Raw genomic sequence first — 22,014 nt, forward strand, 5'->3', positions numbered from 1 at the left:
ACACTTTCTTACTCTTCACATGCTAATAGATTCTTGCACAATTTTCACTGTCTTTGTTTAACAAATCATTCAGATAAAGACAAATCAGAGGGAATAAACACCTTAAACCATCATTGTAGTTAGGCTTAATAGCTGGGAGGAGGGAGGGGGAAGGGCTTGTTCGTTTTTAAACAAAACAATGCAAAACATACCGGTGTAGAGGTCCTGTTCCTCTACACAAGGAACTTGCCTTAAGCATACTTGGGTATTCAACCTAATACAGACAATATTAGCCCTTACAAGTTTGCAGTATTTGTCTTCAGGCCTGTTTAGCTGAGACCAGTGCTTTCTACATATTTTCTGCATAGTTAAGATTGTGTTAAGCTGAAGCACATACCACTCCAGCTATTTTAGATGCCTGACAAGGAAAAAACCTCCAAAGTTAACCCCTTTGGGTGTAAAGGCTAATTCTTTAATGTAACTGGTCTCATTTCATAGTATCTATGTAATCATTCAGATACAATTAAAATAGAGGCTAACGTTTGGGATACCTCTTAAATACAGAAGATGTAAAAAAATATATTAGCATGGAACATATTATACAGGAAATTTGAGAGAGGGAAAACTTCCATTCTGTAATCTAACAGAACCTGAAAAGCAACAATAGCACTCATTACACTACATAGTTGTGCCACACTGTCCTTCTTTGCAGTACTGCATGTTTGTGCCATAGTATTTTCCATTTCAAATAAAAATACTTGCACCCTAATTGTCATCCACAAGAAGTTCAGCTTTGAGAATTACATTCAAACAGAAAGAGTTGTTTCTCATCTTTGTTAAAAATTCAAATTATAACCCTAATACAGGAGCAGCCACCTTCACAACTAGGATCTAGTCAGTAATGATGCTTGGCAACACCAACTTAGCTACATTGCCTCCAAACCCCCACTAAAAGCAACAAAATTGCATTTTCCCATTTCAAGTAAAGTCTTACATTATTCGTCATTACTAAAGCACCTCAGAAATCCAAGTTTCAAATAAAAGCACGATCAGATGGAACAATTTTTGTACAGTCTCCTTCAGAATTTACTTTATATTTTTAATTGATTATTGTCTAGGGAAGAAGACTAGCTCTTGAGAAAAATGGGAAGATGGGCAGTAGTGATGAATTAATTACCAAATGATATAATACCATTTTTTCCCTCTTTAGGGTTCTCCAGTGCAGCTTGCTCACTAACACCATCAGTCTTAACTTTCCTTTAATTTATGATGTGGCACAGAAAAATTAATTTTATGATATCCCTCTTCCAGTAAGGGACCAAATTAAAGCCTCTAATTTATTTAATGAATTGTTACATGAGTAATTGGAAGATTTTTACTGGACTGTCTACATAGCTTTCCTAAGAATCATTCCACCTCAATGAGTTAAACAACACGGGGAGAAAAAATATTTACAGCAAACAGGCCAACAATAAGAAGTAAGCACAGCAGCACATGTCTGGCCAGCTGTTTGTCTCCAGTCTGTAGAAGCTGTTCTTCCTGAGCCAATACGCAGGTTCGAGCACTGCAATGACTCACACACTGATCAGCTGAAAAACAAACCAGAATTTTTCATTAGGCTTCTAACTTACGAACTCCATGAGCAAACTTGCTGAGTTAAATTACCTTGTAAGTATCTGTACTGAAGTCACACACACAAAATTTAATATTAGCTTTGACAATAACCTGTTCAGACATCAATTCTCAAATGAAACAGTAGTTTACATGTGCTCCTAAAATGAAGGAACTTTTTGCAACAGAACTTAATGCAAACTTAGATATAATGAAAAAAAAAGCCACTTCTCAGAATAGTTTTTAAACTTAGAATTAGTTTCTGGAATAAGTATTTCAAATATACCATCAGCTCTAATGTTCTTACTCTGTATCTCAACGTTGTTGAGCTCCATTTATTTCAGTTTTGTGATTGTATTTCGAACATGGTATATCAGAACACTGTCATAATTCTATTAATCAAAAGAGCCAAACACACAGAGAATGGATGCTTGTCTTCCAGCTACAGAGTTCTAAGGAATTCCGAGTACCTTCCTCTAGATGGCACTGAAAATCTTCCTGGCAAGGACATACCTAAGAATTTGCACCAGATACCTGTCATAGCAGTTCAGTGGGACAGTAGAAGGATTAGTTTTTATTGCAGCCAAAGTTACACAAGTGTATCCATTACAATTTGCTTTTACCGATTTATAGTTTTGACATGTTCACTCAGTAGGTCGAAAAAATTTCCACTCAATTGTAAAGTATTTTCTACCTTATCTTTTAGGATAAGAAAATTAAACTGGCCTTCCTCTATCATTGGAAGACATTTTTATGATGCTTGTCTGAATTACTTAATAGATAAAATATTTGGCAATAAGTGGAAAGCTGCATTTTGTGAGAGGAGACATAACTAAGTATGTTTCAGTGTGAAATATTTAGATTTGTTGAAAGTTATGTTGCATCCAAACAAAGCATAAGGCTATGAACTTCTTTGCTAAGGATGCAAAAAACCAAGAAAATAAGAAAAAGAGAAAGGCTGCGCTGCAGCTAGCTTTGATTATTGAAAGTGATGTATGATGAAAATGGGCTGAGCATGCAGTTTTCCATCAGGTGCTGAACAGTCACTTTGATCCGATCCATTTTTTCCTATTTCAGTGACTCCTAAGGCCCCCTTAGTTAATTTTTTTTATCTCTTTCCCCTAGACATGAATAGTACAGCAGCATGGACACTTGATCTAATCTGCAGTAAGTGCTTGCTCCTCTAGATCTTATTCAGGTTTCTCATGCAAAACCTGTGCATGATTACAACAAAGCCTTCAAAGGCCTTTTTAGAAGACACAAGATGTGAATATGAGAATGTAAAAAAGCGTGTTTAAGTTGAAAACTTGAAGCAAAGTAGGGTTATGTACTTCTCAGCATCCAAAGAAGGCAATGATGGAGAGGAAAAGTCTGAATGCTCAGAAGGATGTGTTAAAGTAGCTTAGTGGTAAAAAAACCCAAACCAAAACAACTGTCCATGTTGAGCACTGAAAGATTACTAATAACTATCAGGCAGAAGAGAACAAACACCTAACATATTGCCTAATGGTTGAATTTAATATAAGTTATCTAGGTAGAGTTGAGAGAACAACAGCCCAAACAGTTTCTTTGTGAGAACAACACACATAAATGTTGTGGAAGAGTTTGTTCTATTAAAACAAGGAGACACTACTGCTTTACCTGTCTCAATTGCAGGAACCTTGCTGTCAACAACATTTGTCACTGCTTTGCTCTCTCTAGCACAGGACAAGTCACCATTTGTTGTTTGACAAGAACAGCAACCTATTAAGAGTATACAGTAACAGGATAGTTAGCTTCCTTCACTACCATAATTTATTTTCCAAGTATAACAATATATTCTATACAGCTTTAACTACTATGCTCAAAAATAACCCAAAAGGAGAGAGCAGACTTAATTTTTCCAATTTGCTGAGAGGGTGAATGGGTTACACTACTAATGTATAGAAATATTTAACAGCACTACCACCATGGAAGCAACACAACTACTTTTAGCTAGAGGGAAAACATATGGTAAGTGATCAAAAAGGCTACATACAAACAAGGAGGATTAGAAACACATTGAGTAGCAATGCTCTGGCATATAATTCATTCTTAGAGAGACAGTTTAGTGGGTAAACAATCTAAGACGCCTAGTGGACTGCATTTATCACATCCTTATCAAGATACCACTACTTACATAAGAAACATACATATGCTTTTTTTCCTGTCTACTTCCCCTACCCTTACAGTGACAACCATCAAACTTTCCTTAGAAACATAAACCTAAATCCTAAAGCAGTTATATCTAGATTTTCTTCTGTCCTAGTGTAACACCTGAAGGTGTAAACAACTGTCCTTCCCAGGTCAGAATTAAATTTGGAACGTTATTTTATTGCATCCCGAGCCATTTATTCTTTTACAAATCTACTTTCTCTACCTCTTTCTGCAGATGGCTGTGCAGAAGATCCTGGAGAAGGCTGTGCAGAAGATCCTGGAGAAGGCTGTGCAGAAGATCCTGGAGAAGGCTGAGGCACAGTGGCTGAAACTCGATTCCCCTCACTCCCTTCCACTTCAACCTCCTCCACTTGGCTACGTGGTGAGTATGGGTTCAATACCTCATAGTTCGACTCTTGCCTATTTCTGTTCATGCACATAAGTGAGATACCTGCCATCAGTATACTGATGAACAGGATCACTGCTGTGGTAATTATCTGTTAAAAGAGCAAGGAAAATACACTTAAATACAAAATAAAGGAAAATAGTTGTATATATCTGCCTTTCTAACTTCTGTAGTTTCCTAAATAACTAACAAATGCATCTGAATAAGACAGTTTTCTATATTTACTGCTCTTGCATCTTGTAGCACTGAAAGAGCAATCAGTACATGAGATTTAACTAATTTTCCTTGCCTGAGTAACTCAGGGGGGTTTTGTTTGGGTTTTTTTGTTTTGTTTTTGTTTTTGTTTTTTTTGTGAAGCGGTGACCCCTATTTCCCACACAATCCAAAACCATCCCCTCATCATCATCTTTCCCCTCAGGATCATTAGTGCTCCAGTTTAAGTTCTGTTCAGGTACCTTTTAATTCCAAAGAGGAATGTGTTCTTGTCACCCTCTGGCACAGCTCTAATTTCCATGCTTTTGCCAATGGGGAGCATGCTATTAATTAACCTTTCCTTCTAATCATCTGCCACTGATACCCAGAGTCCACTCTGAGGCTATTCAATATTTGTGAAAGCACCACATGAATAATCCTGAGAGACTCATAGCCTCTTTATCCATAAGAAAGATGGAGGAAAACATGACAAATACCGATGCCAGTGTATTTTACATCCTCTGATAAGAGGAACTATTTATTGGTAAAAATGGTAGTTCATGCTCAGGGACTTTCAACCCATGATTGTGCAGAGAAGTCTCCCGCAGTGCAAGCAGTTACTGCTACACAGTTAATGTAGATTCTATCTATTACAGACTGAAAGCCATTAATTAGCTATTGGATAGTAATAGTTTTAGATAATTATCAAGTGAGTAGACAAATTAGTCACCAGGAAAAGGGCTCTGCAATTCATTACCACTCCTAATCCTTTTCTTTGGGAAGCCTACTCCCTCTTTTTCTTAGTCATAGTTGCCTAAACGTGAAGGTCCTTGTTCAAGCAAGTTTTCCTAATGGTTCATTATAGAAATACATTTTTGTGTCAATCTATAAGCATTCTATAATGATACTGTTGTTATGGTAACCTGTGCTTTGACTGAAAGCTACTTAAATAAGCAAACAGAAAACACAATTTCTCAGTAATGTATTGGAAGTGGCAGAAGTCTGAAGTGATGAGGACAGAACACGTTCATACCTGATATTTTCCATAGAAAAAGGCAGAGTCAATACTAGTGTTGTTACGTTCACCAACAATTAGTAAGATTCCCACCAGAAGTGTTGGGACTCTGAAAGAGCAAAATAGGAAGAAAGTAACCTATTTAGCACGCTCCCACTAATTATACAGGGAAACATCTGAATTAACTTACCCCCATCCAGCTATGATAATAAACCCAATGGGAATCTTTACTGTTTCTCTCTTCCTCAACAGAAACAAAGAGAAAGACAGAAAACCTACAAAAAAACAAAAACAAAAACAAAAGAAATGCCTTGTTTATTATTAAAAAGGGAACTGGTAAATACAGACTCTAGAAACCCTATGATGCAACCTGCTCAACAACCAAGACATTCTTCTCTGACTTTCAAATAGTCCAAAATTGGTTTTCTAGATGTATTCTAAGAAAGTAAAATAGAAACACCTATTATCTTAAAAAAATCATATTAATAATGAAACATTGAAGGAATTCCAGGACATTTTATATTAAACATCCACTTATAAATGTTTAGAAAGGTTCACAAGCGTATAAAAGATGTCAAGAGAATATTTAAGACACAAGTAACTACTTTCTTAAGGTATCAACAGTAGTTGTTCTAGACTGACACTCTTAATTAACCAACAAAGAACGTTGTATTCTGTTACATCATTTCTTGAAACACTGACTAGCGCTTTATAAAAAGTCAATGATAAATTTAACAAAAAAGTTTTACATATTTTTACCTATATAATTATGCATGGAACTATCTTCTGGACCTGCCTATTCTATTCACAGCTCAGAAGCTCAGCAACATTACCCATGCTGAAGCAAAGCTAGTATTTATGTTAGGCTATACTAATCACGAGCTACCTATTTCAGCTAAACATAAATACAACTTACTCCACCACAACACCACGGGAATTAAACCCTTAGACTTCTGGACTCAAGAACAGTATAAAAAGTCTCCTGAATACCCAAAGTCTCCTTTTTAATCATACAGTAAGGTTCTCCAAGCTTCTTGATGCATCTTTCAATTCTGCCTATTTCAAGTAATGCCTTCATTAATCATCTACACCTGCAGAACCCACACATTGTTTTTAGAAACTACAACTGCCAGGGGAAAAAAAAAGTTAAAGCTACTTTGGTATTTCCCTTCATTCTCTATTTCCTACTTTTTTGAGGCACAAAGGTTTAAAATCTACTTAATGCTGAATAATCAATTTTTAAACTCTGCAGTAATTAAAAATCGCCAATAAGATTTTGACTAGCTGAAGGGCAACCCACCACATTCACTCTATTTGTAATTGCTTCTGTCTCAAGAGCAGGTTCTTGTCTTTTGCTACAAGCTAGCAAGGCTGCTGTATCTAGACCTGCTCTAGGTATAAGCTTCCAATAGCAGAAGCAGTGCCTTACACTGAGCCCTGTGTTGCTAGTGCTGCAGCCTGGCACAGCTTACAGGTATGCATATTTGTAGAACTACATACAAGTGAAGTGTCCTGGCTTCAGCTGGGATATAGTTAACTGTCTTCCTAGTAGCTGGTACAGTGCTATGTTTTGAGTTCAGTATGTGAAGAATGTTGATAACACTGATGTTTTCAGTTGTTGCTCAGTAGTGTTTAGACTAGAGTCAAGGATTTTTCAGCTTCTCATGCCCAGCCAGGGCACCTGACCCAAACTGGCCAACAGTGTATTCCATACCATGGGACGTCCCATCTAGTTTAGGAACTGGGAAGGGGGGGGCAGGGAATCGCCACTCGGGGACTAGCGGGGGTGTCGGTTGGCGGGTGGTGAGCAATTGCCCTGCGCATCATTTGTACATTCCAATCCTTTTATTACTACTGTTGTCATTTTATTAGTGTTATCATTATCATTATTAGTTTCTTCTTTTCTGTTCTATTAAACCGTTCTTATCTCAACCTAGGAGTTTTACTTCTTTTCCCGATTTTCTCCCCCATCCCACTGGGTGGGGGGGGAGTGAGTGAGCAGCTGCGTGGTGCTTAGTTGCTGGCTGGGGTTAAACCACGACATGAAGGAACAATTACTCTGAATAATATAATAAAATTATTTCAGTACATTAATCTTTTATTACACTACCTAGGTTCTGCCTAGAAAAATCATACCTGTCCACAGGTAGGTACCATAAAGTGAGCTGTAGAGGAATATAAATACTAGGATCTGCATGGTGATGTCTTTCTCTTTAACAATGAAATTCCATACCACCATTCCAATGCAAGCAATAAACTGGAAAGAAAGGTAGAGATGACATCATTTAAACTGGGAAAGCAGGATGACAAGAAAAACTGAACACAGTGTAATATAGCTACAATAAGCTTCAAAACTCCATCCCCAGATGCACTGGAGTGTGATTTTATGAATTAGATAGTTCCCATAGCAGCAAAGCAGTGCAGCAGTAAATTCGGTATTACAGTTATATCACTGACTATAGTACCCTATTTTCAGGAGGGGGGTTTTTTGACAGCAATTATATAGCTCAGATAAACTGAGAGTAAGGCAAGTCAGAAAAAAATATATAAACTTTATATATATATCTTATAATAAGAAAAATGTAATGCTTTTGTTAAGTATAAACCATTTATCTGAAAGAATTTGGGCATGAAGCTGAGGTCAACAGATGTTTGTTCAGCCAAGAATTATACAATTCTTTACAGTTTTAGTACTGAAGAAATCTGAAAAGATAGGCTGAAATATTATGGAAATAGTAACACAATAGTTGAAATTTTTTTTAAGATGAAAGCTAACTTTGCTGTTACAGACAAGAAGCACCTGCAACTCTCATACATGACTTTTTTCAAATGTGACTCCATGATCAGACCTCAGAGAGTTTACTATATATATTTTTTTTTTTTAAACTACAGAACACTTCAGAAAGCACTACCACACAGATATATTACAAGCACAGACTGCTCTCACTGAATTTAACAGCAGTTGTGCAGTTGACTTTAAGGGAAGAAGGAACATGTACTTTGTAGTTTTCTCTCAGTTTAAATAACAATTAAAATTAATCCAGAGCTATTTGGCTTTGCCCTTCCCTAACCACCAGCCATGCATTCCCACACCCCTTCTTTGCATCAGCACTGGCACCCATCTGATCCCTCAGCAAGCCACTTCAGGGAGCTAAACCAGCATGGGGATTAGTTTTCTATTTAGCTCCTTGAATCATGTCACCATAGAGTCGAACACATGCTGCTGCTGATCCTGGCATTGCTCACTTTCAGACTGGCATAAATTGATACAGAAGTGCGCTCAACAGTATTAGGCAGTAACTAAAAATATATTTCAGAAGCCACTCTCTATTCTGATTGCTTATAGTTCTGTTTGAGAACCATACTACCAGCATCAACTATCATTTTCTTCAAGGGTGCATTTTAAGGCACAGAAATTGTTTAGACGAGTCATACATTAGATTCCCCTACCCTCCATAGAGGGCTACAAAGATATCACTATAGAAACCAAACTTGTAAAAATGTTAAAAGTAAGACTTTAAAAAAACCAAAACTCACAAAACAGAATTCTTCTTACTACTGACCTGAGCAACAAGTAGATTTGTTGTAATCATATGAGGAAGCTGTTTGTATTTCTTACTCAGAAGAACAACAATAAGAGACCAGATCTGTAACATAAAAGAAAAAATTTAATTTAAGAGTAAAACAAAACCCAGATGAACAAGATGAGTATTCTGGCAGACTATGGTGAAACTAAATATACAGCAAATCTTCTTGAAAAGTTTCTTAGCAACATGACTACTGTAGTCAGCTCCACACCATCTGCTGCCAGTCCTTATGCCTCAGCAACTATGGCCAGAAAAAGCAATCCATCTTTGTGTTCTCATGATGGTGAAATATTTCCAGGAAGCACCAAGAGCTTGCCTCTAGTGTACAGAAGCCTGGTTGTTCCTCAGGACATAAATGACCACAGAGTAGCTTGGCAACTTAGAATTTAAAATTCCTCCCCCTACCCTGAATCTCCTAAAATGGTCTGTGACAGCAAGAGGCAGCATTCACTTGTGGCTTCCCTTGAGGCACAGTTTCAAGACAAGAGGACTTCAGTGAGACAACAACTTAAGAAAATTCCAACTCCCCCCAACATGGATATTTTTATTGTAAAAAAGCAAACAAAATAAACACACTATCTGTAGTGCCTATAAAGCCGAAACACAATTTATATTGGACTTCTGGATTATCAACCCACTTTTCAAGAACAGAATTTCTAGGAAAGGAATTTGGTAAAGCTAAATTAAAACTTCCAAGCTAAACATTTTAATTAATAATCATTAATGCTTCATTAAATAAATATTCACTGGCACTTCTGGAACTGAAGTTTGTACGCAGCCTCCATTACTGTGATATCCAAGCACCTCACATGGCTTGATGTAATTATTCCCTGTGGTGTAAGCTAGTACTGTTATTCCCCCACACCCTGTTATTTAAAAAAAAACCCAACAACAAAAAAACCAAAAAAACCCCCAAACTAAAAGGACAAACTCTTAAGCCCTGCACTAGTGCTCAAATTCACTTACCCACCTTTCTCTACAGTGCAGCTTTCCAGCTGACCCACTGCTAAATCAAGAAGATTTTTAACTCCTTCCTCATCCTTCTGCAACAGGATATGACAAGGAAACATGAGTCTCATCTTACCATGACTCAGTTTGCTGCTTATGTACTAAAACTAGCCTGACATGACAGTGTGCTTTTGTATTTCAATTCATCAACACCTACCAGAGAAATGAGGCTGACAATACTTATGTCAAAGCTAACATTTTGCAGTGCAGATGCCAGTGGGTTGGGATCCATAGATGGAATGGTCAACAGCCATGCAGAAACATACATAATAGGTGCAGACACAAAAGTGCTTATCACCATGCCTGAGGTAATCTGCAAAGAGTCAAACAGAAACAAAATCAGAGTTAATCAGATCTCAAGCTAAATAATCTGTTTTCAGAAATACAACCACTGGCAAAATTGTACCTTTGAATTAAACATACATAGACCTTTAACAAATCACCGAGTTGTTTCTATAACAAATTATTTAGAATTTGAGCCAGAAAGTATCCATTTTATACATACAGTGAAACTGAAAATTTTAACAAGCTTCTAAAACAGCAGGAATAGAGAGTTCCCTGCTGCAAACTCTTGCAGAGCTTTTTCATGGGTGTCAAATATACTAATGACTACAGTCTAGGGGTGGATTTACAATGTCACAATTTACTTTTGGATGCAAATATTCACACCATAAATAATTAAGGAAACATGTAGTTATGCAAATACTAATATGCACCAATTCCTGAGCAGCCATATATATTTACATTTAAGTGATTCCTATTTTGGCTTCCCATTGTCTTTCTGCTTTCTAGAATTTGCACAGTGATGGCAGTGTGAATTGATACTCATACTACAGATCTCTGTTTTAAAGAAATTTCCTGAATTTTTGGGGCTCAAGATTTTATCTTGTAAGGTTTACTTTTAGTGTCCTCTTTTTTTTTTCCCCTTTTCTTAAAAAAAAAAATAAACTAAACAAACCAAAAATAGGTAACATTAAAAACAATGGAACTCAACAGGAATGTTTTAATGTCACTTCAAGAGGAAGAAAGGAAACAGTTACAAAATTTGTATTTTCAGTTGAAAAGATAATTGATATCCTCTACTATAAAAAAAAAAGTAAAATGCATTTCTATCGCAAGATTTAACTGAAAGGCAACACAACAGAATCAGTTAAAGGATACATTCTTCCATAAATTTTCAGCATTAATCTAACACTGTTCTTACTGAAGTCAGTAACATCACTTAAGTTTTTTCCTACAGATAAGGTCTTTTGAAAAACAAACAAACAAACAACAAACCCACAACAAAGATACAAGTTCTTTAAATATAAAGTTATCCAAGTTCTTCCTACTAGAGTCACAAATAAGAAAAGTATGAGGATTTATTTATGAACATGTACAATCAAGACACTTGAGACATCAGGAAATAATGCTTAATTAATAATCTGAAATATAATCTACCTTTGAGATCTAGGGAGTACAAGTAAATCTAAGGAGTCTACACTACAGAAAAGCCTACTCATTTATTTAAGTATTTCATCAATAAAGTTAAGCTCAAAGTTAGTATATGTTTGGGAAAAGCTAAATACATACAATTCCTACTTCCATATTAAATTGACTTGCAAATATTGCAACACCAGGTGCTGCTGGAAAAACTCCATAAAGAAATGCATAGTTTGATAAACTGGTGTGGTTGACTATGCTGTCACTCTTGTCCAAGAGTTCCACCATTTCTCTACAGAGAAATGGCATCATAAGTCTGAAAAGAGAAGGAAAAAAGTAATTATAAAAATATTACTCAAGCTATAGCACTAGACTCTTCTTTACTCAGAAAATGAACCAAAAGGAAAATTGAGGTTTGTTTGAATCCTGTTTATGAAAAGCAAAATACTGACATCACTTTGAATGATTGCCTTTACTGTTAACGTGACATTTACCAGCGGATTAAAAATTTTGTCACCAATTAAACCAAAAAAGCCCACAGACAGAAAAAATGGTAAATGTGACAACAAACTCTGGGATATAAGCACACTCTCTGATTATACAGACACATTCTTTGTATAAAGCTCAGATTCAGAGAGGTAAAATATAAAAAAAAAATCCCTCATTTTTCAACTGTTAAAGTAATAGTAGCTATAAGCAGTCAGCAGCTTTGAAATTTAGACCACCTTTCTGCAAGCTGTCTGAAATACAACAAGGGCTCAAGCTTAAGTATCCCATTCTGAAAGTTTTGGCCAGCAAAAAAACCCCTGCATCAATGCTATTTTGTTTGCTTTTAGCAATAACGCAGATCTCGCATAGACTCACTATGTAAGCCTTACACAGGCTAATTACATAAACTCACCAGCAGACCAAAGTGGTAACATTAAAAACTCTTTTTTCCTCATGTTCTTACAAAATTTGTCATTGAGGTGGTTTACAAACTAGGTCTTTACGTTTCCTAGTTAGTTGTACTGATATTCAAACGCACTTTCAAATTTTACAGCATAAACTTAACCACCAAACAATCATGCTATTATGTTAATTGCAGGTCTGTAGCAAATAAAAATATTTTGTTCACCAGTAGCTGAGATATATTCAAGGGAAGATAATGATGGCATAATTTCTAAATACAAATTGTCACTTATTCATGCTTAAAAGTCAGTTTAAGGGTGTAAAGCGACCATTTTTAAGCTCTTCCAATATAGCAGTTTCAAAGATTTATAGACAAAGCAAGGAAAACCAACTAATTTAGAGATGTATTGTGTAATCCAAAGAAAAGACAAATACTAATAAAATAATAGTTAAACTCACACTTGTCTAACTATTTAACTAGTAAATTTTAATTTAAGCTAGTAATTCCCCAAACACCCAATTTGTGACAGATAACCTGCAGGCAGTCCATGAAGCCACAGCACCCCTAATTTTTTTTCTCTGCAGAGCCTGCCAACAGGTCTGTGGTCTGCTAAATTTCCTTTCAAAGTTAAGAGTTGTGTACTACCAAAGAGTTTGGGAAGCACTCACCCAGAATACTGCAAGTGAAACATACTATCACTATAGTGATTTTGGGAAAAAAGCCACCTGACCAGTATATTCAGAGCTTAAAACATCTAGAGAACAAAATTATAGAAGTACATAAATCAAACTTACAGTTTAGCTGTGATGAGAAGGATCAGTGCAACAAACATACCCTTTGTCAGTTTTTTTGTTTGTCCCACCATAGTTAGTCCAAGGTAAAAAAGTGCGGAGCCAGAAAATGAACTGCCCAGTCCGTCAAGAAAGTTTTCAAGGTATTCAGGAATTTTCTGGCCAAGAATAAAGTTTGAGGCAATTCCTATGAAGACCATGAATACAATTGGGTTCTGCAAAACTCGAAGGAGTGCTAGGCCCACTATTTTGATTTTGCTGTGTGACACAGTGCGGTTATCCCTCCACTTCTGGATTTCACAGAAGATAAACCCCAGAGGGTTTAGCATCATAAGAGATATTGGAGCCACTAGGTAAATGTACTGGAGATACTCTGGGTAAGTGGTTTGATATAAAGCTTCAACTAGAAGACAGGAAATGAAAAGTGATGAGTGATAACATTTCAGTACAAAAATACATTAATATTGAAATTAAATTTTGCTGTCTGAAAACTAGAGAAAAATTATTTAATTATCCTTCAGAAGTAACTGCATTTACAATCAATATAAGATGATGTAGTAAGAGAAGTATGCCAAATCACCATTAGGCCACAGTCATCTAATGAACACATTAAAGATCAAAGACTAACTATCCAAAACTATTTAATGATTCTACAAATATTCAACATTTCCAGAAAAAAAGAAAGAAAACAATATAGCAATCCCATGCACCCTTTGAGTCATCCCAAATGCTGAAAAAAAATTGGTTTTAATCTGAATTGCTTTTCCTCCCCAGAAACATGAGAACTGTGGAGAATTAAATGCATCTTTGCAGGACACAAGTTTCTTCTCATCTCAGGGGAGTTTCACATCTCTGGAATTTAACCAGTTTTCAGTGGGTAAGTCAGGTGTGATCTTTCTACATTGATTCAATACAACACAGCAAAGCAACAACCAAATAAAAAATACACTATCATATAATTATTAGTTCATTCTCTGGGACTAGTCAGGACAAGAGTTACCGCTGTAGTTCTGGTCCCTCAAGGAACTTTAAATCACAAGCATTTGTTTTCATTGCTACTACATACTTTCGAGTCAAGGTAGAATTGCTTCTTATTTCAAGTTTGTGCTAACAGCACTTCAAAAATCATGACAAGACTCTGGAAAGATATACAAGATTCCATTCTAGGGTGAATTAAAAAACCCCAATATTTTTAAAGCAGGATGTTATCTTTAACCTGCCTTATAATGTTATTATTTCAAGTAATTTTCAGAAACACGCAAAGTAATGCTTTCCATTTTAGTTTTTCCTACCCTTGTTAGAGAGAAACACATTTTTTCCCCAGGCAGAAGTATCTTAATATGCAGGTGCCTTCTACTTGTACTACAAAGAATATTAAGAAAAGGAAGCACTATTGCATAAATACACCTACTAGACCTTTCTATGGGATAACTTAGCACTCAAAGTACTAAATAAAGTTTAAGATCACTAAACAGCCAACTGTTGCAAGTATTTCCATTTCCCCGTATACTAAACCTGTTCTGTTTCTGAAAAAGTCTTCCCTTGTGACTACATTTTTCAAAATCCAAAAGATTTTTACCTTCATATTATTCAAGCATCTGGAATGACAGGATCTACTAAGTGCTAAATCAGCACTTACTGTAAACAGTCTCCTCTTTAGACTGAATAAACTGACATTCTCAATTAGTTGATTTCCAATATATAAGAAAAGGCACTAAAGTTGCTTTTCCTCTTACAGGCCATGATTAAAGAACGTATACAAGAGCTACCTGTCCTAAAATCCTGAATAAACTGCTGAACAGAACTACCAACCTGTGCTTAGTTACCACATTTAACAAGCCAGTTTTAAGCACTAAATATATTCTGATAAATAAAACCACTTTAAACAGCTGGACACTTTTTAAGTAAATTTTTTTCTAAAACCTCAAACTTTAGAGTTTTTATCCTCCTTTTTACAGAATGCCCATTTCAATCAAATGCAGCTCAACAGGAGTCACGTGTAAATAATGCCCGAGTGAAAAATGTAATAAATCATTATTTTTTGGCAAAGTGAAACTGTATACTTAATACAATATATTAAGGTCTATAAATACTTTAACTGATTTATGAAGTCATAATGCATTTTCCTGGGTAGCAAAAAGTGGAATCAATGTAGATTACTGAGTCAGTGGGTGGAAAAAAAAATAAGAAAACACCCTTAAGGAACCATTAAGACAGTGAAAATAATCCACAACTATCTCTGATGAAAATTTTTCTTTTTATTTAAATCAAGGTGCCTGCTTGCTGATCATAACAAAAAATTGAAATCAAAGATACTTTAATACTTTAAAAAAAAATTAATTCTCCACATCCCAGCTGCTCAAAATTACATATAAATCACACACTAGTTCATGCTTAATACAATTAGCACCACTAACTGAGCCCTCATCCCCACAACACTTCTGCTATACCTGTGCTTTAACAATACAGCACAGGAGTAGATGAAGCTGTTCTGTCAGAGTTGTATCATCTCACCCAGTAATAAAAACCAAACAGACAAAGCTTTCATCATAGTAATTCTATCTGTGTCGGGGGGGGTGCTAGTAAACCTCTGTAACAGTTGTTTTTCACCCCAACATCAGTTTGTAGTGTAGAACTATCGCAACAGTGATTAGAGAAAAACAGAGTGGTGATCTTTGAAAAGTTAACCTGCATTTTAATTTTCCTATGTGCAAATCTTTGTTAAACAGCAAAAAAAAGCATAGCGGTTATTAAAAAAATTACATGGGATGAAAGCTCAGGACATTATTTATTTATTTAAGAGTTCAAACTGCCTTTTTAAATAATGTTATTATAATACACAGATTTGTCAATACTGATTTTTTTTTCCCTTACAAATTTCAACTGAAGCAGCCTTTAAAAATGTATTTCCTTTAAAAGATCAGGTTTTGCTCAAAACACTACCTATCATCATACATAAAAGGAATAAGCAAGACATTCTTTGTTGCCCAGTCCTGCAAACACTTCAGAGAAGCCACTAACAGTAAAAAGTTTGCACTCGTGACAGTGTGAACCAAACACTGGTGAAAATTTGGGAATGGGAGAAGGGAAAGGACAGGATAGGAAATAAACAGCTCTAAGAAATAAACAACCCTTAAGCTTCTACAGTGTTGCATTAAGTATTCCAGTAAAGTTCTTAATGAACTAAATGTTGTGAATTTGGCCAGATTGTACATAGAAAAAATATGAATCACATCTCATAAATCATGAAATACTTGAAGAAAGTACATGTAATCTGACAAGAAAGTAATTCAAAGTAGAAAGAATGTTTTAATTAGAAGGATACAATGGAAATATGTTCAGACAACCTCAAAATAGAAAAAAGAGAAACCCTAATTGGCATTTTAATCCACTACCAAGAAACAAAGACGTAATCCTCACAACCCTATTTGTGATATACTTCTGATTTATCTCAAGAGGAATAAATCTCAGGAGATGCAACTGAGGGAAATAGGGTATTTTCATCCAAGGAAGAATTTTTCTATATTTTATGCATATCCAGCAAATTTGAAGAGACTAAGAAAGATTCAAGATTGTCCTGAGCATACTGCTCTGGAATAGGGAGAAAGAAACTGCCAACTCCTCAAGTAATCTAAAATACAGAGCTACTTGTTGTTACGTATAATCTGGAATTGCATGTTTAAGCTTCTCTTTCGTAACTGTGTTTTCAATTCTGTCATCAAGTAACTTGCTTTTTCCTTTGCTAGAACAAACTTTCTTTCTTATTTTATTCTTAACCTTGTCTAGATGATGAGTGATCTCGAGTGAATTTGAGAGGCACAGAGTACTTTCTCTTCAGGGAGCAGCAAACAAATAAAACATAGGCCAGGCATCCTCTCCAAATGCCTTCCACTCAAGGTGTATTTTGAAGATCCCAATACCTGCAGTGTGCTTTCCCACATCAGCCACACAGGTCAGCCTGGGAAGAGGTAGCACTGGAAGCTACACGGACACAAAACAGCCTCCCAAGGCAGGTAAAAAGCACTGCAATTCAGACAGTAGCAGGTGGGAGAAGCCTGCTACAACTCCAGATCATCCTAAGTATCACAGTATGCATGGCTAAAAGCATATTAACATACCATTAAGAAAACCTATAAAAAGGAAAAAGAAAAAAAAAATCTTGCTTATCAAAAGGGAAGAAAATAATAGTCTTGCAGATTGGGATAAAATAATTTAATAACTGATTTTGCTTGGAATTCAGAATATAGGCTTACAAGAACAAGACTACACATCAATACAAGTTATACTCTTGAATGCCTCTCTGTGTTTTGTTTGTTTGTTTTTTAGCTCCACTGGACTGGTGGTTAGTTATGCACCCCAAGGATGGCACCACAGCCACATAAAATTCCAATTTGATACACACAAATGCAAGTTACCACAAATCACACAGCAATCTTGCTTTTAAAAGACTGACTTCTTCCAAGACTATATCCTAAAGCGTGCCTACTGGCCACAGTAGAATAAAGATTAAGGGATAAAACACGATTGGCTACATAAATAATGTTAAGCAGCACAAAAGTTAGAGGTTTCTTCTGAACAGATTTAAAGTCTGTCACACGCACTCCACAACCAGTAGGCACCAACATTATGGCTGGATGTTTTCTTTCAGCTAAACTAAGAGGTAACGCCAAATCAGTAAAAAACCCACTACACCTATTTCAGAGGCCAGAGGTACGGGCTCATACTTTGCAAAGCAAGGAATTTTGGTCTTGAGGGAAACTCTGGCAATTTCCCACACAGAAAATTGCCTGCAGTAAGTGTAAGGTAATTTATACCAATTTTGAAATTATATTTTAAATACTTTTTTTTTTTTAAATCTGATTTACTTTAATATGACAAGATCATATAGACAATGGTAGTTGAATTGTTTTAAATCCTGTCTCATTCACACCAGCTGGCAGTTTTGTTCCCTTACTAAAACGCACATGGTCTGAGGTCAAGAAATGTGACTTGAGAAATGGCTTTGATAACTCATAACTTCAGTTCAGAAGTCAATTTCAAACTATGGAAAAATAAAAGCAAACATGTCTAGAACACTGAAAAATAATTTTAAAGAAGAAAGCATACTTACCTATTGGATATCCCAGTGCAAAGTCATTGCTTTGTGTAGCAAAAATAGGGAACAAACCTGCTTTGCTGAATCGATTCTCTGGACTGGCTACCAACAATGTTAAAACGCAGACTAAGAAAAACACAGCAGCTTTGGCAACTAAAATACTGTACAGGAAGGACCAATTCACATTAGAAAAGTTAAGTACCACCATGTTTTTGAACAGTAGGGCTGGGAGTGCAAAACGGGACACAAAATTTCCCAGTCCTTTGGCCTGAGTTGATGTAATAATGTTGGCTCTTCCAGCTACGTAGCCACAAAGAATTATTCCAAAGCATTCTAACAGGGCTGGGAAAAGCCTGCTTATTGACATAGAAGGAGTACCGCCAGTGGTATTGAATCCAACTTGTTCAGGCAAAGGAATAGACATATTAGCTGAAGATGAGAGGTTCTTTGCATTGAAGTCTGAATAGCTATCCATTTTCTTTGATCACCTCTTCCAAAAAAAGAGCATGAGATGATCTCATCTGTAAAAGAAATAAAAGTATTTATTTATTAACTTCCAGAACTGTGTTTGTGAATATTTATGGTATTAGGCTTGCTAGCAGAAGAGTTTACACTTACAAGTGCATTACAAATAAATAGAGACAAATAATAAGTAACTAAAGAGAAACAACTCTGAGAAAGAAGAATGCTGAAAAATCATTCCATACACACATAATCTTCACACAACTCCACGCAATTCAAAAAGACAATTGACAGAGGCTAAAAATCCCCAAAGAAATTTGAGGGTAACACCGAAATATTAAAACTAAAAGTAGACTGGGCATTCAAAAAACAAAAAATCCATTGGAAGGAAAGGAGATATAACAAGGATGGTTTTGTTATTATTCTAGGATCTAAACATCATTTAGAATAAATTACAAACTTTCAGCACTTTCCAGTCCTTTCAGAAAACAGCAACTGCTAAATTCTCAGTGTATATTCCTCACTTTCCCAGACTACCATTACAAGCCTAGTTAACTCTCCAACAGAAAAGCACAAGACTCTTTACATACTCGTTAGCAGCTTGTAACTTTCCTTACTTTCTCAGCTCCCTGTCAATTCCCGACTACAATTCTCACATACTCTGCTTTCAACAATCAAATTTTAGGTTTTTTTTCTAACACCTTTTGTTTGCCCCAGGATATCTTCTCTCAGGTCCTCCCTAAACCATGTCCTACTTGGTTCTTTTTCCTTCACAATAAAAATACACTTCGAACTCCAAATATCAAAATCCCATCCTTGACCTCTCTTTAACTACTGCTGTTCACCTCTGCTTTATGCATAGTTGGGAGTCATCCTTCACCTCCATCTCTAGATCCTATTTAATCCAGGTTCTGCCCCTGAAACAATTCTTACCAAAATCCTGAGAGGCCAAAATCTTCTTAAACTCTCAGAATTGGTGTTCCATCTTCATCCTTTGTGACCATCATACACCTTTATCATAATCATCCTCTTGAAATTTTGCCTTTCCCATATCTTTTGTAATTATAGTGCCTCCTAATTGTCCTCTCATCTCTACTTGTTCCTATAACATTTACATGGGAGGATCCCTCTAAATTTCTGTGGGTGCTGATAGGGCTCCTTCCTTGTTCCTCTTTTGTCTCCCTACGTCCTCTGCCTGTGTATTTTCATAAGCACTTACTTGATTACAAGAAGATGACTCATAGATCTCTCTAATCCAGACCTATTTTCTTCTGTTAAAACTATCATTTCAGTCTATCTCCAAGATCTCTTTTGTGAATATCCTGCTGTCAATTCAAGTCCAATGAGCCTGAAACTGTCGTCCTCCTACTCTCCCCAAAAGATGCTCCCTCAGTTACTCTGTGCCGTGTATCTATTTTGCTAGAGGCGAGTGACAAAGGTTACAAAATCCTCTCATTTGGAGGAAATGCAAACCTGCTAAACTTGTATTCATCTATAACTCTGTTGCAAGGAAAATCTTTGCAGTCTATCAGTATCAGTTCTTTTTTTGTACATCCTTCCACAGACAACTCTGCACATCAAAACCCACTTGGTTTCATTTTCTTTTACAGTATAAGCTTATGCCCTCTTAATCTTTTACAGAATAACAAGAGCCCTTACAAGAACATGAGCGCCAAGCAAGGAAGATAAATTTGACCAAAAATTGTAGCTTCTCCACTCTGGCACAAAAACATTTGGCAAGGCCCTCTCTACCTTCAGGAAAGATTTAGAGATCAAATCATCATATCCCTCTTCAAGTTTGTACCTTGCTTTGTGCAACTTTGACCTCTCCCAACATTTCAGTATCATGTGCTAATGATACACTTTCCAGTTGCAAGGAATCCACATATGACACAGTGGCCAATAATCTAGTTAATCACACTATTGCTTACCCATATTCCTACATACAATTCTTTAGGCCCATAACAGTGAAATTTAAGTATGCGTTAAATTAAGTACTTATGTACAACAGATATGTCTTGTGACTCCTGATCTTCGCTTGTTACCAGTGATCCCCCTTGAAAGGGCTGACTATAACACAGCAGGTTCTATATGCAAGTAGACATGTAAAGTCTGCAAATCAGATGAAGAGAAAGGACAATTACACAGGTATTCATCAGTCAATAGCAAGGTCTTGCCAGAAACAGACATGGCTTTGGTGATACAGCTCTGAACCATGTGTAGTCCATCAGCTAACTCTATGTATAAAATTTTGACATGACTAAATCCTAAAGTACTCTGGAAGGGAAGTCAAGATAACTTACCCCACTCTGTAGAGATAGAAAATAAGGCAAAGGTGAACTGATTTGCTCTAAGCCATTTAACATATCAGTGGCAAACCTGAGATTCCCAATTCCCAAACCAGTGCTTTGGACAGCATAATGGCTAGATCTGTGCAAATTAACAACTGGTTTAAGAGTCTTCCCAGTCTCTTTGTATCCTACCTGCAGGGAATAGAGAACTCATAACAGCCAGGTAAATAAGCAAATATATCAAGTCAGAGCAAAGGTGAGATCTTGTATGCTCTGTTTCAGACCCTGGCATCCAGCATACACGTATCCATTCACATGTAGCACAAACTCTTTGACTGATGACTTTTATTTACGCCTGAGCCTTTTAGTAAGCACTCCTACAGTGCTGTTGTAATTTATCTGGGCTGAGCAGCTGCATCATCCAAATCTGTCCAGTAGCCTTGGCTACCTCTTCTCCTAAGGAAAATGAGTCTCACTCCAAATAGGGCTTATTTTAAAGGTTGTATTTTTCTGATGTTATTGATGATACATTCACCTAGATGTATTTGGACCAGGAGCTCAAAGCATTATCTACTACAGAAAGATAGAAAAACTTTCAATAAATGAAGCAGACAATAAACCATTTCTTCTACTAGCAAAACTTAAGGAAGCTGTTGGGATTTGCAAAATGTCTAAAAGAGGATCAGAGTCAGATTTCCAACACTGAATTCTTGAAAGAAGCCAGCCACAGTCTACATTAGCTGCAAGGTGAAAAGCACGTTTTTGGCACAGCCCCACCTCAAATTCTTCAAGCTTGCAGCACTGCATAGAAGTAAAGCTCCTGGCAATGCAACATGTTCAACCTACTCCCTGCTCTGTTGAGGTATTTTCTTCAGCAGTAAGATAAACGTGATGCTTTTTTAACCAAATGCAACATTTGGTCTGTAGCAGAAGTATATTCTGGCTGTATCTATCCCTAAATTCTGCTATTCCTTCTCATCCTCTGTGCCTTCCTACTCAAGGCTCTATCTTTTAACACTGTGTCAATACCAGTGACATTTATTTTCTGATATTCTTACTCACAAAAGCCACAGTCTACATACAGTTAT

At 36.3% G+C, this 22,014-nt stretch overlaps 1 protein-coding gene across 4 annotated transcripts in view; it reads right to left on the bottom strand.

The window, feature by feature from the left end:
- Window positions 1-22,014, bottom strand: part of GPR155 (G protein-coupled receptor 155) — a 31,911-nt gene that overhangs the window by 6,821 nt on the left and 3,076 nt on the right. For 3 of the 4 annotated variants that reach the window (XM_069781460.1, XM_009914877.2, XM_009914878.2), the window contains exons 2-12: window positions 18,189-18,694; window positions 13,082-13,481; window positions 11,546-11,711; window positions 10,131-10,286; window positions 8,942-9,025; window positions 7,515-7,635; window positions 5,569-5,653; window positions 5,397-5,487; window positions 3,989-4,262; window positions 3,232-3,333; window positions 1,435-1,568 (exon numbers count right to left, since the gene is read on the bottom strand). In XM_069781460.1, coding sequence (XP_069637561.1) covers window positions 1,435-1,568; window positions 3,232-3,333; window positions 3,989-4,262; window positions 5,397-5,487; window positions 5,569-5,653; window positions 7,515-7,635; window positions 8,942-9,025; window positions 10,131-10,286; window positions 11,546-11,711; window positions 13,082-13,481; window positions 18,189-18,648 — 2,073 coding nt within the window. In that variant the 5' untranslated portion in view covers window positions 18,649-18,694. The remainder of the gene's footprint in view (window positions 1-1,434; window positions 1,569-3,231; window positions 3,334-3,988; window positions 4,263-5,396; window positions 5,488-5,568; window positions 5,654-7,514; window positions 7,636-8,941; window positions 9,026-10,130; window positions 10,287-11,545; window positions 11,712-13,081; window positions 13,482-18,188; window positions 18,695-22,014) is intronic. The other variant, XM_069781461.1, reaches the window with a different exon arrangement.

Source organism: Haliaeetus albicilla, chromosome 4 (genome assembly GCF_947461875.1).
Source record: "Haliaeetus albicilla chromosome 4, bHalAlb1.1, whole genome shotgun sequence".
NCBI lineage: Eukaryota > Metazoa > Chordata > Aves > Accipitriformes > Accipitridae > Haliaeetus > Haliaeetus albicilla.